The 20251-nt window shown below is 46.0% G+C and overlaps 1 protein-coding gene and 1 pseudogene across 1 annotated transcript in view; one reads left to right on the top strand and one right to left on the bottom strand.

Moving 5' to 3' along the window:
* The window catches only part of LOC144673147 (uncharacterized), a 51436-nt gene that overhangs the window by 27858 nt on the left and 3327 nt on the right, over positions 1-20251 (bottom strand). Inside the window, exons 3-4 of the mRNA XM_078535134.1 lie at positions 17767-18534; positions 11813-12574 (exon numbers count right to left, since the gene is read on the bottom strand). Coding sequence (XP_078391260.1) covers positions 11813-12574; positions 17767-18534 — 1530 coding nt within the window. The remainder of the gene's footprint in view (positions 1-11812; positions 12575-17766; positions 18535-20251) is intronic.
* LOC144673143 (uncharacterized) lies at positions 3255-10625 on the top strand (annotated as a pseudogene).

A 20251-nucleotide genomic window follows, 5' to 3' on the forward strand; every position in this document is an offset into this window, starting at 1 on the left:
AGTAAACACACCAACTTTAAAATTCAAAGGATTTAATCCACACTCAGAGCATTCCTACTGGCAAGACATGGTTTTAATGTTCCATGTATGGTGAAAAATACCCCATCTGCTGAGTCTCCATTGAGTTCAGATCTTAGTACAGGAGTTTGTTCTGCTGGTCATTACATCCAGGTGAGACTTTATGGCGGACATAGAGCATTTTAATTGCTGTACCAATTAATTCGACAATTTTATATTCTGGACCTATGGCACCCATCGTATTCTGATTACTGAACTTGGGTTTCGATTTTACAATTTTACCGTTCAATGGCGGAGTGCACACCCAGCATTCGCTGCGGGACAGAATGTGCCCTATCCTCATTACAGCAGCACACTCGCACATGCGCATTGCTGTGTGTGTGTGTGTGTGTGTGTGTGTGTGTGTGTGTGTGTGTGTGTGTGCTTGGAGCATGCGCATTGCGGGCTGTTTCACGAGCATGCGCAGTGCTGGTCTGTGACTGCAGCTGCTCAGAGTGGCTGAGTGAATGTCGAGCGGAGCAAACTAACAGAGTTAGTGGGTGTGTGAGGACGAATGGAGCCAGCGGAGTGGGCAGAGAGGCTTCATAAAGACACAGTTCAGGCCGAAGACCCGAAATAACAAGGTACCGGTCTTGTGTTTGGAGAAACGGGCCGAAAAAGTCTGGATTTCTCCCTTCGCCAGGCCCGGAGTGACGGCCGCCATCTTTATAGGGGTCAACGTGCAGCAGGGCGCATGCGCGGTCCTCCTGGTTCAGGTAGCAGGAGGAGAGAATGTTGTGCATTTCTATCCTGGATTGACAGGGATGGATTTTGGAAACTCCTTTTACAGGGGTTTAAGAAGGGGAGGATTTATACGAAGTCAGCTCAGACCAAGAAAAATGTTTGTCTCTTCTCAATTTCTATCCTGCACTGACAATGACGGATTTTGTAAATTCCATTTAAAGGATACCAGAAGATGAGGTTTTGCAGATCGGAAATTCAAACCAATCATCACATTAGAGTCAGCAAGAATCACTTGATTCATCCCGATCTGGATATTATCGGTCTCTGAGTGTAAGCATTGACTTCCAGGTCATTACTGCTCACTGTGTGAACTTTTTTCCTCATATCCCCCTTGCAGATCTTCACAAAATCTTTAAACTGTCTCCCATAACCCTTTTATGATCAGTTAATGGAAATCGTTTTTCTTTATCTACCTCATATATACCTCAGGACCCTCCCATCCTTCATAATGTGTGGTGATCACTGGTTTGCACAGACCCAGATGTTCTGTGTCCGTGTGTGTGACATCATCACACATCGACAATTACACGGTGACATCATCCTGCTCCCTGGGTATTTCCTTAACTGGGAGATTTTTCTCTGATTCCAGTGCTTCTGATATCTCTCCAGCTGCAGGCTCCAGCAGGGGATTTTAAAATTGAAAACTGAAATTGTTTCAGAGGTGAGTATTTTTCACTACTCAGGTACAATTTTTCGTTTAGGTTTTAGTTCTACGCTCTGTATCTGTGAGAGGTTCCATGGCTCTAGGGCTGGTGTGACTCCTTTACTGTGGATCTGAATCCATGTCCATCTATTGCTCTGTTTCACCTCTGCCCTCCCTGATCACCTCTCTACCATTGTCTAACTCCCTCTGTCCCTAATACTGGATTTATCTTAGCTCTGTTTAGTATTTTACTGCTACTTCTACCAACTGTGTCTCAATGAGGTTTCCTCCGCTGTCCATCCTCCGACCATGTGCTGCTGTCTTACCAGCTTTATCTTCTCACAGTATCTTCCATAGTCAGAAATTGTTTTTCCTGCACTATAGTCCATTTCTCTTCCACTTCTGAACTTATGTTGACCATCAAATTCTGCAGCATGTTTATTCCTTGGAATTCATTCTGCACACCCTGAAACATTAACTGTGTTTCATTCCCCACAGATACCAGAAAATATTGCCAATCCCCAGTTGCCTGTGGGGAAGATGATGTTTGACCTTGAACGGCTGCAGTCCGTGTGGTGAAGGTGCTCACACAATGCTGTTAGGTAAGGAGTTACAGGTTATTCACCCAGTGGTGATGAAGGAACAGTGATATATGTCCAAACCAACAACAACAATTTGTATTTATATGAGACTTTTAATGTAAGACAATGTTCCAAGGCATTTCACAGAAATGTTACAAAGAAAGGTTTGACACTGAGACACATGAGATATTATGAGGAGATGACCAAGCTTTTGGTCAAAGAAGTGAGTTTTACAGAGTAAATTAAAGGAGGAAAATGAGGTAGAGAATGGGAGAGGTTTAGGGAGTGAATTCCAGAGCTTGGGCCTTGGAAACTGATAGAATGGGCACAGATGTGGAACAAGAAAAATCAGGAATGCTCAGGAGGCCAAATTAGAGGAGCACAGATACCTCGGAGGGTTGTCACACTGGAGAAGGTTCCAGCAACAGGGAGCAGCCACACAGGAATTGGAAAATAGGGGTGGGAATTTAAAAATTTTGGTGCTTCTTAACCTGGAGTCTTTGCAGGTCTGTGAGTAGTGAGGTGATGGTGAACAAGACTTGGTGTGAGTAAGCACATGGGCAGCAGAGTTTTGGATGAGCTCAAGATTACAGGAAGGTTGAATGTGGGAGACCTGCCAGGAGTGTGTTAGGATAGTTAAGCCCAGGGGTACCAAAGAAATGGATGAGAGTTTCAGCAGCAGATGAGCTGAGACTGGGGTGGAGTCGGGCGATGTTACTGAGGTGGAAATAGGCGGTCTTGGTGATGATGTGGATATGTGGTTGGAAGCTAATCTTGGGGTGAAATATTTCACCATGGTTGTGAACAGTCTGGTTCAGCCTCAGACAGTTGTCAGGAGAGAGATGGAGTCTGTGGATAGGGAGTGGAGTTTGTGGTGGGGGCTGAAGACAATGGCTTCAGTCTGCCCAATATTGAAATGGAGGATATTTCTGTTCATCCAGCATTGGATGTCAGACAAGTCAGGACGGTGTGTGACTTGGAGGGGAACTTGGAGGTGATGGTGTTCACATACACCTGTTACCCTGGTCCTTCCAGGGGGTGAAGGTTAGTGGTTCAGGAGATTCAACCCAAGTTCTGGTTTTGTTGTAGGTTTATTAAAACTCGCCCCTCACCCCCTGTCTCTCCCACTCCCCTTCTCTCTCAGCCTCTCCCACTCCCCTTCTCTCTCGGCCTCTCCCACGCCCCTTCTCTCTCGGCCTCTCCCACTCCCCTTCTCTCTCTCTCCTTCGCTCATCTGCTTCGTATGTGGGAAGGGATTTACTCGATCGTCCAGCCTGCTGACACACCAGCGAGTTCACACTGGGGAGAGACCGTTCACCTGCCCCGATTGTGGGAGTGGATTTATGTGATCATCAGGGCTGGTACTCCCCTTCTCTCTCCCCCTCTCCCACTCCACTTCTCTCTCTCCCTCTCCCACTCCCCTTCTCTCTCTGCCTCTCCCACTCCCCTTCTCTCTCGACCTCTCCCACTCCCCTTCTCTCTCGACCTCTCCCACTCCCCTTCTCTCTCTGCCTCTCCCACTCCCCTTCTCTCTCTCCCTCTCCCCTTCTCTCTCCCCCTCTCCCACTCCCCTTCTCTCTCCCCCTCTCCTTCTCTCTCCCCCTCTCCCACTCCCCTTCTCTCTCCCACTCCATTCTCTGTCTCTCCCACTCCCTTCTCTCTCTCTCCAACTCCCCTTCTCTCTGTCTCTCCCACTTCCCCTTTCACTCTCCCACTCCCCTTCTCTCTCTGCCTCTCCCATTCCCTCTCTCTGCCTCTCCCACTCCCCTTCTCTCTCTGCCTCTCCCACTCCCCTTCTCTCTCTGCCTCTCCCACTCCCCTTCTCTCTCTGCCTCTCCCACTCCGCTTCGCTCCCTGTCTCTCCCACTGCCCTTCTCTCTCTGCCTCTCCTACTCCCCTTCTCTCTCTGCCTCTCCCACTCCCCTTCTCTCTCCGCCTCTCCCACATCCCTTCTCTCTCCGCCTCTCCCACTCCCCTTCTCTCTCTGCCTCTCCCACTCCCCTTCTCTCTCTGTCTGTCCCACTCCCCTTATATCCTTCTTGCTCTCTCCCACTCCCCTTCTCTCTCTGCCTCTCCCATTCCCTTCTCTCTCTGTCTCTCCCACTCCCCTTCTCTCTCTGCCTCTTCCACTCCCCTTCTCTCTCTGCCTCTCCCACTCTCCTTCTCTCTCTGCCTCTCCCACTCCCCTTCTCTCTCTGCCTCTCCAACTCCCCTTATCTCCCTGCCTCTCCCACTCCCCTTCTCTCTCTGTCTTTCCCAGTCCCCTTCTCTCTCTGTCTCTCCCACTCCCCCTCTCTCTCTGTCGGTCCCACTCCCCTTCTCTCTCTTTCTCCCACTCCCCTTCTCTCTCTGTCACATAGAATTCTCCAGCCCAGCGGGTTGTGGATGCTCCATCATTGAATATATTTCAGGCTGAGATGGGGAGATTTTTGGTCTCTCAGGGAGTCGAGGGATATGGGGAGTGGGGGGGGGAAAGAAGAGTGAAACCCAAGATCAGCCACGATCGTATTGAATGGTGGAGCAGGCTTGACGGGGCGTTAGGTCTTCTCTTGTTCCTGTTTCTTATGTTCTTATAGAGGCCAGAGTCTTGTGTAGGCCCAGACTGGGTGGCAGGTTCCCTTCCCTGAAGGACATTAGTGAACCAGTTGGGTTTTTATGACAATCCAGCAGTTTTCATGGTCACTTTTTCCTCGTGCCGGCCCCACAAATTCCCAGATTCATTCAGCTCAATTTCACGACCTGCCTTTGTGTTTTTGTGGGTTCTCTCTCTCTCCCTTTTTTCTGTTTTAAATCAATTTCACAGGGTATTAGAAGGGGAGGATTTGCAGTCAGGAAACTGAAACCAAACATCACATCAGGATCTGACGGAGTCGCCCTATTGAACATGGACGGACAAAGCACCGTTCACAGTGGGGACACACCGTGGAAATGTGGGGATTGTGGAATGGGATTCAGATTCCCGTCTGAGCTGGAAACTCATCGACGCAGTCACACTGGGGAGAGGCCATTCATCTGCTTCGTATGTGGGAAGGGATTTACTCGATCGTCCAGCCTGCTGACACACCAGCGAGTTCACACTGGGGAGAGACCGTTCACCTGCCCCGATTGTGGGAGTGGATTTACACGACCATCAGGGCTGGTACAACACCAGCAAGTTCATACAGGGTAGAGACCGTTCACCTGCTTCGTATGTGGGAAGGGATTTACTCGATCGTCCAGCCTGCTGAGACACCAGTTCACACAGGGGAGAGACCATTCACCTGCCCCGATTGTGGGAGTGGATTTAAGCGACCATCAGGGCTGGTACAACACCAGCAACTTCACACTGGGGAGAGACCGTTCAACTGTCCCGAGTGTGGGCAGGAGTTCACCCGATCATCAGGGCTGCATCAACACCAGCAACTTCACACAGGGGAGAGACCGTTCATCTGCTCCGAGTGTGAGATGAGATTCATTCAATTATCGCATCTGCTGACACATCAACGTATTCACACTGACGAGAGACCATTCAGGTGCTCTCACTGTGGGACTGGGTTCAGGGAATCATCTCAGCTCACTTTACACCTGCGAACTCACACTGGGGAGAGACCGTTCGCCTGCTCCAAGTGTGGGAAGGGATTCACTCGGTCATCCAGCCTGCTGAGACACCAGCAAGTTCACAAGTAACTCAGAACATTGAGTGGATTTTCCTGTTAGTCACATCCAGGACTGACCCATGTATATTGGAGTCTGTTTCTGCTGATGTTAATAAACATCAGCCCAGTTATAGGTGTTAATATTAAAAATATATATGATATGATAAAGTCAAATAAATCAGCTTTGTATGAAATACAGTGAGTTGAATCTTTTTAGTGGCTCTAACACACGTTAGTTCATTTTGAAGGACCCTCCCTCTCCCCTGCCTCCTCCACCCTCACCTCCAACAAGTGTGAGGAGCTCATGGAGCTTCTTTGCCACTAAGATTGAGACAATCCGATCAGCTGCCTCTGCTGCTTCCCTCCCTCCCACTAGCCCACCAGGACAAACTGTCTGTAAAGATCCCCCTTATCTGAGCCCTGAACCCACATCTTCCTCCAGTTTCTCTCCCATCTCCCCTCTTGCCCTCTCAGCGCTCATCTTGTCCATGAGACCCAGCTCCTGCCCCATCGATCCTATTCCCACTAAACTGCTGATCATCTAATTTCTCCATGTAGCTGATATTGTTAATGGTTCTCTCTCTCTTCTGGGACTGTCCCTCTTCACCTTTCAATGCATCGTCATCACCCATCCTAAAAAAACAATCTCTGATCCCCCATTGTCTTCACAAACTACCGCCCCAGCTTCAACCTCCCTTTCCTCTCTAAAGTCCTTGTACTTGGTGTCCCCCAAGGATCTATCCTTGGCCCCTCCTATTTCTCATCTACATGCTACCACTAGGTGACATCATCGAAAAGCACCATGTTAGTTTTCACATGTACGCTGACAACACCCAGCTCTACCTCACCACCATCCCTCTCCATTCCTCCACTGTTACTAAATTATCAAACTCCTTATCCCGCACCCAGTACTGGATGAGCAGAAATTTCCACCAATTAAAAATTGGGAAGACCAGAGCCATTGTCTTCGGTCACCACTACAAATCCCATTCCCTCACCGAGTCCATCCCTCCCTCCGGGAACTGTCTGAGGCGGAACCACACTGTTCACAATCTTCAACTCCAAGATGAGTTTCTGACCACATATCCACACCATCACTAACACCAGATATTTCAATCTCCAAAACGTCGCCTGTCTTCACCTCACCCCAGCTCATCTGCTGCTCAAACCCTCATCCATGTCCGTGTTACCTTTAGACTTGATGATTCCAATACATTCCTGGCCGGGCTCTCACATTCACCCCGTCCCACACGGAATCATGAGATCATCCAAAACTCTGTGCCTGTGTGTTCTCACCTCAAATCCCGTTCACCCATCACCCCTGTGCTCATTGACCCACATTGGCTCCTGGTCAAGGAATGTCTCCATTTTAAAATTGCATACTTGTTTCAAATCCCTCCATGGCCTCATCCCTCTCTTTCTCTCTAATCTCCAGTCCTACAACCCTCCTAGATTTTAGCACTGATCCTCCTGGCCTCTTTGGCATCCCTGACTTTAATTACTCCACCACTGATGGCTGTGCCTGGTGTGAAGCTTTGAAATTCTCTCCCTCAACTTCTCCACCCCCTCCAGCTCTCTCTCCTGATTAAAGATCTTGGTTAAAATCTGCCTCTTCAATCACGGCTTTGTCCATTTCCGAATATCGCCCTCTGTGACTTGTCAGTTTTTTCTTTATGGAACTTCTCCGAAGCACCTTGGGACGTTTTATATAAGTTGTTTCTGTTTCATGACAGCCAGTTTGTGGACAGTAAGATTCCACAAACAGCTATCAGACTAACTGATTAATCTCGTTTTTTTGGTGGTGTTAGTTAAAGCACGAATGTTGGTCCCAGTGCACCAGCAGAATGTGGACAGGATGTGGAGTTGTTGAGCTCTCCTGAGCTGAGAGTGGAGCTGATTGAGCTGTCAGGCCTACAGTGTACCTTGCAGAACCGCTGTCTGGGATCTTTCCTCTTAATTCACTGGCTCCCAGCTGAAGTTGTTTCTGCAGTTAAATAGTTAACTTTGAATATCAATCCCAATTTAACCTTTGGAGCAAAATCAACAACTTTAAATCAGCTGTAAAAGAGAAAGAAAATTCATGCTAATGCATTTGGGGAGGGCAAACAAAGCTGGAGAATACACAATAAACAGGAGAATATTGGGAGGGGTAGAAAAAGTGAGAGACCTTGGAGTCCATGTCCACTGATCCCTGAATGTGGCAGGACAGGTGGATCAGGTGGTAAAGAAATATATTTATCAGAAATCACAATACACCAGAACACTCACAATGGGGAGAGGCCATTCACCTGTACGGAGTGTGCAAAGGGATTCACTCAGTTATCCAGCCTGAACAAACTCACACTGAGGGGAGGCCATTCAGCTGCTCCAAGTGTGGGAAAAGATTCACCCATTCGAACAACCTTGTGAGACACCAGCAAGTTCACACTTGGGAGAAGTTGTTCAGCTGCTCTGAGTGTGGGAAGAGATTTACTCAGTCATCCCATCTACAGACACATCAATGAATTCACACTGATGAAAGACCTCTTAAATGCCCAGACTGTGAGAAGTGCATTAAAAGTTCCAGTGAACTGATGCACCATGAACGTATTCACACTGACGAGAGACCGTTCAGGTGCTCTCACTGTGGGACTGGGTTCAGGTGGTCATCTCAACTCACTGTGCACCAGCGAATTCACACTGGAGAGAGGCCGTTCACCTGCTCCGAGTGTGGGGAAGGGATTCACTCAGTCACTAACCTGCTGAGACACCAGCGAGTTCACAATTAACAAGTGATTGGAATTTGCTGTGAATCTCATCCAGGTCTGAACCATGTTCATTGGGGTCTGTTTCTGCTGATGTTAATAAACTCCAGCTCAGTTATAGGGATTTATACTCTGGATAACAATCAGATGAATCAGATTTGTGTTAAACACATGGTGTATTGAGTCTTTTTTAATATTGCTAACACAAATTAGTTCCTTTTGAACATAGGAACATGTCTCAGGATATTGGGGCAGTAATGAACAAACACAGGGGAATATTGGATACAGAGTCAAAACAACATTATATTCTTTCTCCATGTGATCTGTCTCAGAATTCTCTCATCAAACAGACCATCAACATGAGAGGAGTTGACATTTTCAGTCATTCCAAGAGGAAATCGGAGGCTGTAATTATCCAGGGATGTTGTTCTGAAATTTTACAACCTCCCACTATCACCAAAGCTGGCAATAGGCAGCTCATTGTTCTAATTGTGTTGTAGCCTCTGTCCCAGATTTTGTTCAATGGAGATTTAATGTTCAGAGAAAGGGGTGAGATTGGATGTTCAAAACTGCACACAGGCTATGGAGGGTAATGTTGACTTGAATGTGCCAAAACAGTGTTCTTCACAGGCACCAATACTTTATCCCCAGTATTAGTCACTTTGGTCGGTGTTGTCCACCTGATAGGACAGGATGTGTCCTCATGTGTCTGTTTGTATGAGTGCGGGTGTGTCCCTAAGTATGGAAGTGTGTGTAAATGTGTGTGGGTGTGGAGAGGATGTCTGAGTGTGTGAGACAGACAGAGAATGTGTGTGTGGGTCTCTGTGTGTGGTTGTCTGTGCTGCTTCTCATTAGCTATAACACAAACCTTCCTCTCCAAGCAGACAACATGGCTCCTGAGAATCCCATCCAGTGATGTGAATGGTACGATTCGGAGATTCTTCATCCAGGGTGAAACCACAGGCTGACTGTGTGCTGTGTAAAACCTGACACCTATACAACCAGATCCACTTCTCCTGGAGCAACATGAAGTGTCTGCTGCTTTCCAGATCCATTCTTTTCCCCTCACCATTATCCTTAGATAATTCACAAATTCCTTGTGTACAACATCCTCCAACACACCAATGGTTTCTACTTTAAATATTTACATCAGTCTTTTTCACAGACAGCAATGGGATTGCTGCTATCTACAGGAATCAGTTCTGAAATACTGTCCCACTGATCTTCAGGCTTCTTGGAGTAATACACTGATCCAGATCTTCCCACCTAACACAAATCCATATCCCCACCTGAGTTCCAGATTTTAATGTGATGTCATTTCACCCCTTTAAACCTGATTCGGCACACCCCCTCCACACGTCTTTGAGATCAGTTGTTCCTTTGTAATCTGGGTTGTTCTGAATGATGACAATATGAACCTTCTTCCTAACCTGTACTAAACCTTGAAAGGGGGGAATGTGCCTTTTACACATAGATGCTTCAAGTTAATAATTCTGCTTTGTCTGACTGACTTGGTTAATTTACAGAAGGATTAGGGTTTAGTCGAATGGGCAGATGTCCAATGGGGACATAAGGGGACTTCTTGCTAATGTCAGGACTACAAGGTTAAACATTATTTTTACATTGACTTTTTTTAACAATTTGCTGATTTTTGATGGAAGGGGAGACAGTGAGAAGGAGCTAGAAAGTCGAGAAGGTCAGAGGAAGTGCACTTGTGGTGTGGGGTGGGAGGGGAATAACAGAGGAACCAGCTATGGGTGCAGACCATTTTTACGTAGGCATGAACGTACAGGATCGAAATTATAAACAAGGGCACACAGTTCATTCTGTAATCATGATCAATGCTGTAATGTCTACAAAATACTCCAAATGTAGTGGAGTAACTTGTATCGATTAGATGTCTTTGGGGCTCTCCTGTATCTGCATATTTGTCGTTAATGTTGCTTTTCCATCACACAGCTGACTCATGCCGAGTGTTTTAGATACTCCACAGCACCCGTCTGTCGGTTTGTTACGTTACACTGGGTAACGCTTTGTTCAGATCTGACCCATATTAGTGGAATCAACGGAGACAACTGATTATAAATGTTACTTTATTGCATCTACACAACTACAAACAATAATCTCACACCCTTCTGCCCACAGGGGACCCTGTGGCGATGGCTGGTCGAGAGATATCCTCAAGTTCCTGGCACCGGTCGCCAACCCAGTCCACAGGTGAAATCCGAATTCGACTGGAAGGTCCCCGCTTTTATAGTATGGGATAAACAAAGGACTTATCTTGTTTGCTACATTCTTTCTCGAGTTAATCAGGGCCATCTGATGTTTGTAAATATTAGACAGATTATACGATATTAACCCATGAGTATCATTCGGAGACCGTGGCAATCGGCAGATTCACACACGGTTCATTCACTGAAACCAGGGACTCTCCTTGTCCTAACGGTGACATTCCCTGTCTGCCCGGTTATTTCTTGAAGTCAGTCAGCCCTTGAATTGTTCATACATTGTTTCATCATGTCCCACCCAGCTGGCCACCAGTGCAGAGGCATTGGAGGAGGACGGTTTGGTCCACGTTGTTAGAGGCTGCAGACAGGCCGAGAAGGACAATGAGGGAGTTTTCCTTTGTCACATTCACATCGGGTGTCATTGGTGACTTTGGGAAGAGCTGTTTCGATACCGTGACAGGGACAGAGATCTTATTGGAGGGATTTAAACATGGAGTTCTGGGAAATGTGGACATGGATTTGGGAGGTGATCAGGACTTTGGAGAGTGAAAGGAGGTTGGAGCTGGAGCGGGGGTTTAATAGGATAGTGGGGTCAAGTGTTGGTTTTATTGAGGACAGGTGATGATGGCAGATTTGAAGGAGAGATGGACAGTACCAGGAGAGAGAGAACCGTTAACAATATCAGTGAACTTGGGGAAATTGGGTGATCAGTAGTTTAGAGGGAATAAGGTCGATGGAACAGGTGGTGAATCTCATAGACAAGTTGAGCACTGAAAGGGCATGAGGGGAGATGGGAGAGAAACTAAAGAAAGATGTGGGTTCAGGGTTCAGACAAGGGGGAGCGTTAGAGGCAGTTTGTCCCGGTGGGCTAGTGTGAGGGAGGAAAGCAGCAGAGGCAGCTGATCAGATTGTCTCAATCTTAGTGACAAAGAAGCTCCATGAGCTCCTCACACTTGTTGCTGGAGGTGAGGATGGAGGAGACAGGGGAGAGGGAGAGCCCATCAAACGGAACTAATGTCTTAGGGATAGTAAAAAAAATCAACATCATGTATTTAATAGAAAGCTAATTTATTTTATTTTTATCCAGAATATTAACACTTATATCTGGGCTGGAGTTTACTAACATCAGCAGAAACAAACCCCAATGTACATGGTTCAGTTGCATAATCACTGTTGTTACTTGTGAACCTGCTGGTGTCTCAGCAGGTTGGATGACTGAGTGAATCCTTTCCCACACATGGAGCAGGTGAACGGCCTCTCCCCAATGTGAACTCGCTGGTGTTTCAGGAGGTTGAACGACTGAGTAAATCCCTTCTCACACACGGAGCAGGTGAACGGCCTCTCCCCAGTGTGAACTCGCTGGTGTGAAATAAGATTAGCTGATCGCCTGAACCCAGTCCCACAGTGAGAGCACCTGAACGGTCTCTCGTCAGTGTGAACAGGTTGATGGGAGACCAGGTCCCCGGAATTTTTATAGCACTTCCCGCAGTCTGGACATTGAAAAGGTCTCTCCTCACTGTGAACTCGCTGGTGAGTCAACAGATGGGATGAATCAGTGAATCCCTTCCCACATTCTGAACAGGTGAAATGCCTCTCTCCAGTATGACCATGCTGGTGTCTCAGCAGGTTGGATGACTGAGTGAATCCCTTCCCACACTTGGAACAGATAAATGGCTTCTCCCCAGTGTGAATTCGTTGGTGCACAGTCAGATGAGATGATCGCCTGAACCCAGTCCCACAGTGAGAGCAGCTGAACGGTGTCTCGTCAGTGTGAACATGTTGATGGGACGTCAGTTCCCAGGAACTTTTGTAGCACTTCCCGCAGTCTGGGCATTTATAAGGTCTCTCGTCAGTGTGAACTCGCTGGTGTTTCAGTAGGTAGGATGAACGAGTGAATCCCTTCCCACACTCGGAGCAGATGAACAGTCTCTCTGCTGTTTGACTGCACCGCTGTCTTTCCATGCAATTGAATCCCTTCCCACAGTCCCCACATTTCCTCCCTGTTGGGACTGCATTTATGTCCTGCCAGATTAGATGATTGGCTGAAGCCTTGTCCACACACACAACATGTTTATGGTTTCTCCCCACTGTGAACGATGCTTTTTCCTTCCATGTTCAAAATCCGATGATATTCAGACTACGATAAACTGTGCAACTCCATTGGATCCTGATGTGATGTTTGGTTTCAGTTTCCTGACTGCAAATCCTCTCCTTCTAATATCCTGTGAAATTGATTTAAAACAGAAAAAGGGAGTGAGAGAGAACCCACAAAAACACAAAGGCAGGTTGTGAAACTGAGCTGAATGGATCTGGGAATTTGTGGGGCTGGCACTAGGAAAAAGTGATCACGAAAGATGCTGGATTGTCACAAAAACTCAACTGGTTCACTAAGGTCCACCAGAGAAAGGACCTTCTACACAGTCTGTGCCCATAAATTCCAAACTTGTGCCTGAACACTAAGGTCTAGGTCATAGGAGCAGGAGTCCTAACACTGACTCCTGGGGAAATCCACTTTCAACCTTCCTCCATTCTGAAAAATCATTACTCTCTGTTTCCTGTCACTCAGTCAATTTTGTACCCATGTTGCTGCTGCCCATTTTGTTCTGTGAGCTATAACTTTGCTCACAAGTCTGTTATGTGGCACTTTACCTAATGCCATTTGGAAGACCATGTACACCACATTAACAGCATTACCCTCATCAACCACACTGTTAACTCTTGAAAATCCTTAAGCAAGTTAGTTTAACATGATTTTTCCTTAACAAACTTGTGCTGACTTTCCTGAATTAGCCCACATTTGCTTAAGTGACTATTAATTTTGCCCAGAATTATCACTCGCAAGGCTAAACTGACTGGTCTGGTAGTTGCTGGGCTTATCATTACACCCTTTTTGAACAAAGGTGTATGATTTGCAATTCTCCTGTTCTCTGTCACCACACATGGGTCTGAAGAAGATTGGAATAATATGGTCAGTGCCTCCACAATTTCCACTCTGAATTCCCTCAGTATCCTTGGATACATCTCATCCAATCCTGGTGCCTTGTCAACTTTATCAGACAGCCTATATAATACCTTCTCCTTATCAATATTAAACACCACAAGTGTTTGAACTACCTCCTCTTTAACCATGACCTGTGCAGCATCATCTTTGGTAAAGACAGATGCCAAATATTCATTTATACCTCATCCATACCCCTTGTCCCAATGGGTAAATCACCTTTTTTTAAATCCCTAATCAGCCCCTTTCTCCTTTTACCGGCCTGTTACTAGGTATAAGCCAGAGAAAGCGTTTTGATTTCCTTCCATGTTAGCTGCCAGTCTCTTCTCATACTCTCTCTTTGCTTCTCTTACTTTCTTTTTCCAATTCCTCTCTGAATCCTCTTTCTTCAGCCTGTCTCTCGGTTGTATTAGCCACCTGATATCTCTGTTAGCAGACTTATTCATCTTCATCTTAATCTCTTCTCTTAGTTAGTGAGCTGTGAATATGTTAGCCACACCTTCCTCATTTGTGAAAATATGTCTTTACTGTGTCTGATCTGTTTCCTCTTTAAGGCAGCCCATTCCTCAATTACAGTTTCTCCTGCCGACCTTTGATTCCACTTTACTGCGTCAGATCCATTCCCACCCTATTGAAGTTGGCTTTCCCCAGTTAATTATTCTTTCTCCTACAAGTAACCTTTGCCCACAGACAGACAGGCCAACTGTTTACCTTCCAGATTTAAAGGCCGATGATATTCAGGTCCTCACGAATCGAGTGACTCTGCCAGATCTGAATTGATGTTTGATTTGAGTTTCCCATCTGTCAACCCTCCACTTCTAAGATCCAGTATCAGAAATTTACAAAAACACTAACCGTCAGTCCAAGATAGAAATTGAGAAGAGACAAACATTTCTCTTGGTTTGAGTTTGCTGTGTGTAAATCCTACCCTTCTAACCCCCTGGAAAAGGAGTTTCCAAAATCCATCCCTGTCAGTCCAGGATAGAAATGCACAACATTCTCTCCTCCTGCAACCTGGACCAGGGTGGCCGCGCATGCGCCCTGCTGCACATTGTCCCTGTGAAGATGGCGGTTGTTAACTCGGGCCTGTCTCCGAGAGGAGACGCGGGTTAGAGTTGTCCCCTCTCCATTCGGTGTAACCACAGGACCGGTAGCTTCTTATTCAAGATTTCAGACCTTCACAGGGTCTTCATGAAGCCTGCCCGCCCACTCCGCCGCCTCCATCCCTCCCCCACTCACCGACTCCTTTTACTCGCCTGTGTTCGCCATTTCTCAGCGTCTTCCACCAGCTCCAGGTACAGATGGTACTGCGCATGCTCCAGCCAGAGATCGCAATGCGCATGTACCAGTCACTGCCAGCTACTGCGCGTGCGCGGGGACCGCCTGTCGTGAGGATAGAGCACATTCTGTCCCCCACTGAATCCTGGGTAAACGTACCGCCATTGAACGCTTTTTTCTGATAAGATAATTATGTTTTATGATCCGATGATGATTGGCGCCATAGGGCCAATATATAAAATTATTAATATTGATATGGCAACCATAGTGCACGGCCCCTCCACCATAGTTCTGTCCTGGGTGTAATTAACAACAGAACAAACCCTGACAGTTAGATCTGAACTCACTGGAGTCTCAGCAGCGGCGCAGACAAATGATTTTTCTTCCTATATTCTGACTACTGAAACTCTGTCTTGTCAGCTGGAATGTAGCAATTGTGGATCCAATCCTTTGACCTTCTAAAACTGGAGTGTTAGCAGGTGGGCAGTGAGCAAAGGGTTGCATACATGAAGTATCTGAATGGTCTCCCACAGGTATGACTGTGCTGCTGTGTCAGAAAATGGAATAACGAGGTGAATCCATTTCCACATTCAGCTGGTGTGATTTCATGGTGTGATTTTGCAACATGAGTTTCAGCTCACACTGGGATCTCAAACCCTTCTAAGAATGTGCTCGACATTCTCAACCACAGTTAGAGAAAGGTGGTGCTGTAAATCTGAAATAAAAAAACAAAATATTGGAATTTTCAGCAGATCTGGCAGTGTCTGTGGAGAGTGAAAGATGTATTTAAATTTCAGGGCTGTGACTTTCCATCAGAACTGCACTGCATCAGTGAGCAGACTTGAAAACTTAACTCTATTTCTCAATTCACAGATTCTCCTGGATGTGCTGAGTATTTCCATGATTTTCTGCTTTTATCTTTGATTGAAGAAGTTGCATATGAATTGTGCATAGATTTATTGATGACTAACGTATATTTATTCTCAACCATCTACAAGTGGAAAACTCTTCCACTTGTCTACTCTGTCAACCCCTTTCATTATCTTAAAGGCCTTAGTCAAGTCATCCCTCACTTTCTTTTCCAGAGAAAAACTTTTCAATCTGTTAAATCTTTGTGAATTTGACATATTTTCCAATTCTGGCATCATTCCAGTAAATCTTTTTTGCACCATCCCCATTACTTCGCTCCTTCCTATAATATGGAGGCAGAGATAATCTGAGCATCAAAGTCACATTGTCCCAAATTCCTGTATGTTGTAAGGATCATTATGGCAGTGGGAGAGGGGACTGTGGTTTCGAGCTGTTATTCACCATCCCCTGTTTCAGCCATTCTCCCATTAGCTGAAAATAAGATTAGATGAAATGAGCAGATCTAATGAGCCAGTCTGTGACATTATGAATCAATTACAAAGTTGTCTCTCAGCCTTACAGTGAAGCAGAGGGTATTTTTCATTTTAAATTAGCTAATTATGCCATTAAGAATACCTGTCAGAGAATGACTAGATTTCAGCATGGGGCCAGTGTAAAGCTCATTTTACATGATTACCAAGCAGTGAAGAGGTGAATTTGTAATTCACATGCACCTTGTTTGTGCATTTCCCAGATTAATAGTTGCACTGAGTCTGTTGTTCTCCATCTTGATATGTTCAAGATGGAAATCCATAAATATTTGGGCACTAAGGGATATGGTGATAGGATGGGAAAGTGAAGTTGAGCTGGAAGAACATTTAATGGTGGAGCAGGCTCAAGGGGCCTTTTGGTCCAACCCTGCTCCTATTTCTTGTGTTCTTATGAACATCACTGTGAATCATTTCCATTCAAGCACAGCAGATGCAGCAGCACCCGTCCACCTCCTCCCTTCCCACATTCCAGGGCCCCAAACACTTTCCAAGGGGCACAGTGATTTACTGGTACTTCTTGCTATTCAGTATTGTCTATTCACTGACCACAGTGCGGTTTTCTCTACATTGAGGAGATTAAATCCCAATTGGGTAACTGCTTTGTGGAACATCGCCTTTCAGTCTCCAAGTGTGACCCTGAGGTTCTGGTCATTTACCAGTTTAATCTCCACCCACTCCCACTTTGACCTCGGCCTCCTGCACTGTTCCAATGAAGCTCAATGGAAGCTCGAGGAACAGCAGCCCATCTTTCATTGGACACTTTACATCCTTCTGGGCTCAACATTCATTTTGACAATTTCAGATCATAACCACTGCTCCCATTTTTTCTGACAGTAGGTGCTGGTAATGGTTCTTCTTTTACCATTTATCCCTCCTCTGGGCCTGTGTTGTTTCTCCACTTGTCCCATTAGTTTATTTCCTTGTCTCATTATCACCCAATGCTGCCTTGCACCATCATCCCCTTTGTCATTTAATCACGAGTTCAGGCTCGGACAAGGGGGATCTTTAGAGATAGTTTGTCCCAGTGGGCTAGTGGAGGGGAGGGAAACAGCAGAGGCAGCTGATCAGATTGTCTCAATCTTAGTGACAAGGAAGCTCCATGAGCTCCTCACACTTGTTGCTGGAGGTGAGGATGGAGGAGACAGGGGAGAGGGAGAGCCCTTCAAAAGGAACTAACTTGTGCTAGAAATATCAAAACAACTCAACTGTTCATCGCAAAGCTGATTTATTCCAATTTTATACAGAATCTGTAACTGAGCTGGAGTTTATTAACATCAAAAAGCAAATATCTTGTTAAAAATAGTAAAAAGGTTCAACGCATTGTGTTTAACACAATGCTGATTTATTTGACTTTTATCAAAGCGGGCTGGAGTTTATTAATGTCTACAGAAACACACTATAATGAACATACTTCAGTCCTGAATGTTATTAAGAGCAAAATCCCATCACAACAGTTACTTGTGAACTTGCTGGTGTCTTAGCCGGTGGGATGACTGACTGAATCCCTTCCCACATACGGAGCAGGTAAATGGCCTCTCTCCAGTGTGAACTCTCTGGTGTCTCAGCAGGCCGGATGACTGACTGAATCCCTTCCCACATTCGGAGCAGGTAAATGGCCTCTCTCCAGCGTGAACTCTCTGGTGTCTTAGCCGGTCAGATGACTGACTGAATCCCTTCCCACATTCGGAGCAGGTAAATGGCCTCTCTCCAGTGTGAACTGTCTGGTGCAGCAGCAGGCCGGATGACTGACTGAATCCCTTCCCACATTCGGAGCAGGTGAACGGTCTCTCTCCAGTGTGGACTCGCTGGTGTGCGATGAGATGAGATGATTGCCTGAACCCAGTCCCACAGTGAGAGCACCTGAACGGTCTCTCATCATTGTGAAAACATTGATGGGACTTTAGTTCCACAGAACTTTTGAAGCACGTCTCACACTGTGGGCATTTAAAAGGTCTCTCATTTGTGTTAACTTGCTGGTGTCCCATGAGGTTGGCTAATTGAGTGAATCCCTTCCCACGCTCAGAGCAAGTGAATGGTCTCTCCCCAGTGTGAGTGCACCAATGAGTTCCCAGTTCCAATGGGGATTTGAATCTCTTCCCACAGTCCCCACATTTCCATGGTTTCTCTCCATTGTGACTGCATTTATGCTCCGTCAGGTCAGATGATTGGATGAAGCCTCGTCCACACACAGAACACGTGTACGGTTTCTCCCCACTGTGAACGGTGCTTTTTCCTTCCATGTTCAAAATCTGAAGATACTCAGTTTAAGATAAATTAAGCGAATCCATCAGATCCTGATGTGATGTTTGGTTTCAGTTTCCCGAATGCAAATCCTCCCCCTCTAATCCCCTGTGGAATTGATTTAAAACAGGAAAAGGGGAGTGAGAGAGAACCCACAAAAACACAAAGGCAGGTTGTGAAATTGAGCTGAATGAATCTGGGAATTTGTGGGGCCGGCACTGGGAAAAAGTGACCATGAAAACTGCTGGATCGTCATAAAAACCCAACTGGTTCACTAATGTCCTTCAGGGGAGGGAACCTGCCACCCGGTCTGGGCCTACACAAGACTCTGGCCTCTACAAGAACATACGAAATAGGAACAAGAGAAGTCCTAACACCCTGCCGAGCCTGCTCCACCATTCAATACGATCGTGGCTGATCTTGGGCTTCAACTCCACTTTCCCACCCACTCCCCATATCCCTCGACTCCCTGAGAGACCAAAAATCTGTCCATCTCAGCCGGAAATATATTCAATGATGGAGCATCCACAACTCGCTGGGCTGGAGAATTCAATGTGACAGAGAGAGAAAGAGAGAGAGGAGTGGGAGAGACAGAGAGAGAAGGTTACTAAACAAAGCACAGGATGTCGATAAACAGAATTCAAGTGCATGGGATTGGGGTAATATCCTGTTATAGTTTGAGAATTGGTGAAAAGACAGAAAACAGAGAGTCGGAATAAATGTCTCATTTTCAGGATGACAGGCTGTTTTTGTGGGATACTGCAAGGATCAGTGCTTGGCCCACAGCCATTCACAAACTATACAAATGATTTGAAGGCACTCATTTAAGCAGCACCTAAATTTTCACATTCTCATCCTTGTTTTCCTCCATGGTTGTGATCATTCCTATCTCTGTAACCTCCTCCAGCCTCACAATCCCCCCGAGATATCTGCTCTTCTTGAATTCGATAATAACTGATTTTTATAATTCCATCACTGGTTGCCATTCTGTCAGTTTCCAAGACTCTAGAATTCCCTCCCTAAACCTCTCCGCCTCTCTCCCTCATTTGCTTCCTTTAAGATATTCCTTCAGACCGACCTCTTTGACCAAATTATTGGCCACCTGCCCGAGTATCTCCTTGGTTTCTAACATTTCTGTGAAATGTCTTGCTAAACTATATAACAATAAATGTGCGATATAAACACAAATTGTTGTTGTTGATTTGGAGATATATCAATGTCCCTTCCTCATCACTGGGTGAATAACCTGTAGCTCCTTACCTACCGGCATTGTGCGAGCACCTTCACCACACGGACTTAATTAGTAATGGGTTGAAAGGTTATGGGGAGAGGGAGGGAAATTGGAGTTGAGGCCAAAATGAGATCAGCCATGATCATAATGAATGGTGGGGCAGGCTCGAGGGGCTGAATTGCCCACTCCTGCTCCTAGTTCTTATGTTCTTATGTTCAAGGATCTATGGACATGCACACCAAGGTTCTGTACTTCCTCGGGTCCTACCATTCATCATGTACTCCCTGGTCCAGTTAGTCCTCCAAAAATGCATCACCTCACACTTTTTGGCATTAAATTCCATTTTCCACTGTTCTGCCCATCTGACCAGCCTGTCTATATGTCTAAGGGTTTCCTCCTCGCTATTTACCACACTAGTGATTTTTTTGTGTTACCTGTGAACTTACTGATCATACCTCCTACATTCATGTC

Source organism: Cetorhinus maximus, unplaced genomic scaffold (genome assembly GCF_964194155.1).
Source record: "Cetorhinus maximus unplaced genomic scaffold, sCetMax3.hap1.1 HAP1_SCAFFOLD_305, whole genome shotgun sequence".
NCBI lineage: Eukaryota > Metazoa > Chordata > Chondrichthyes > Lamniformes > Cetorhinidae > Cetorhinus > Cetorhinus maximus.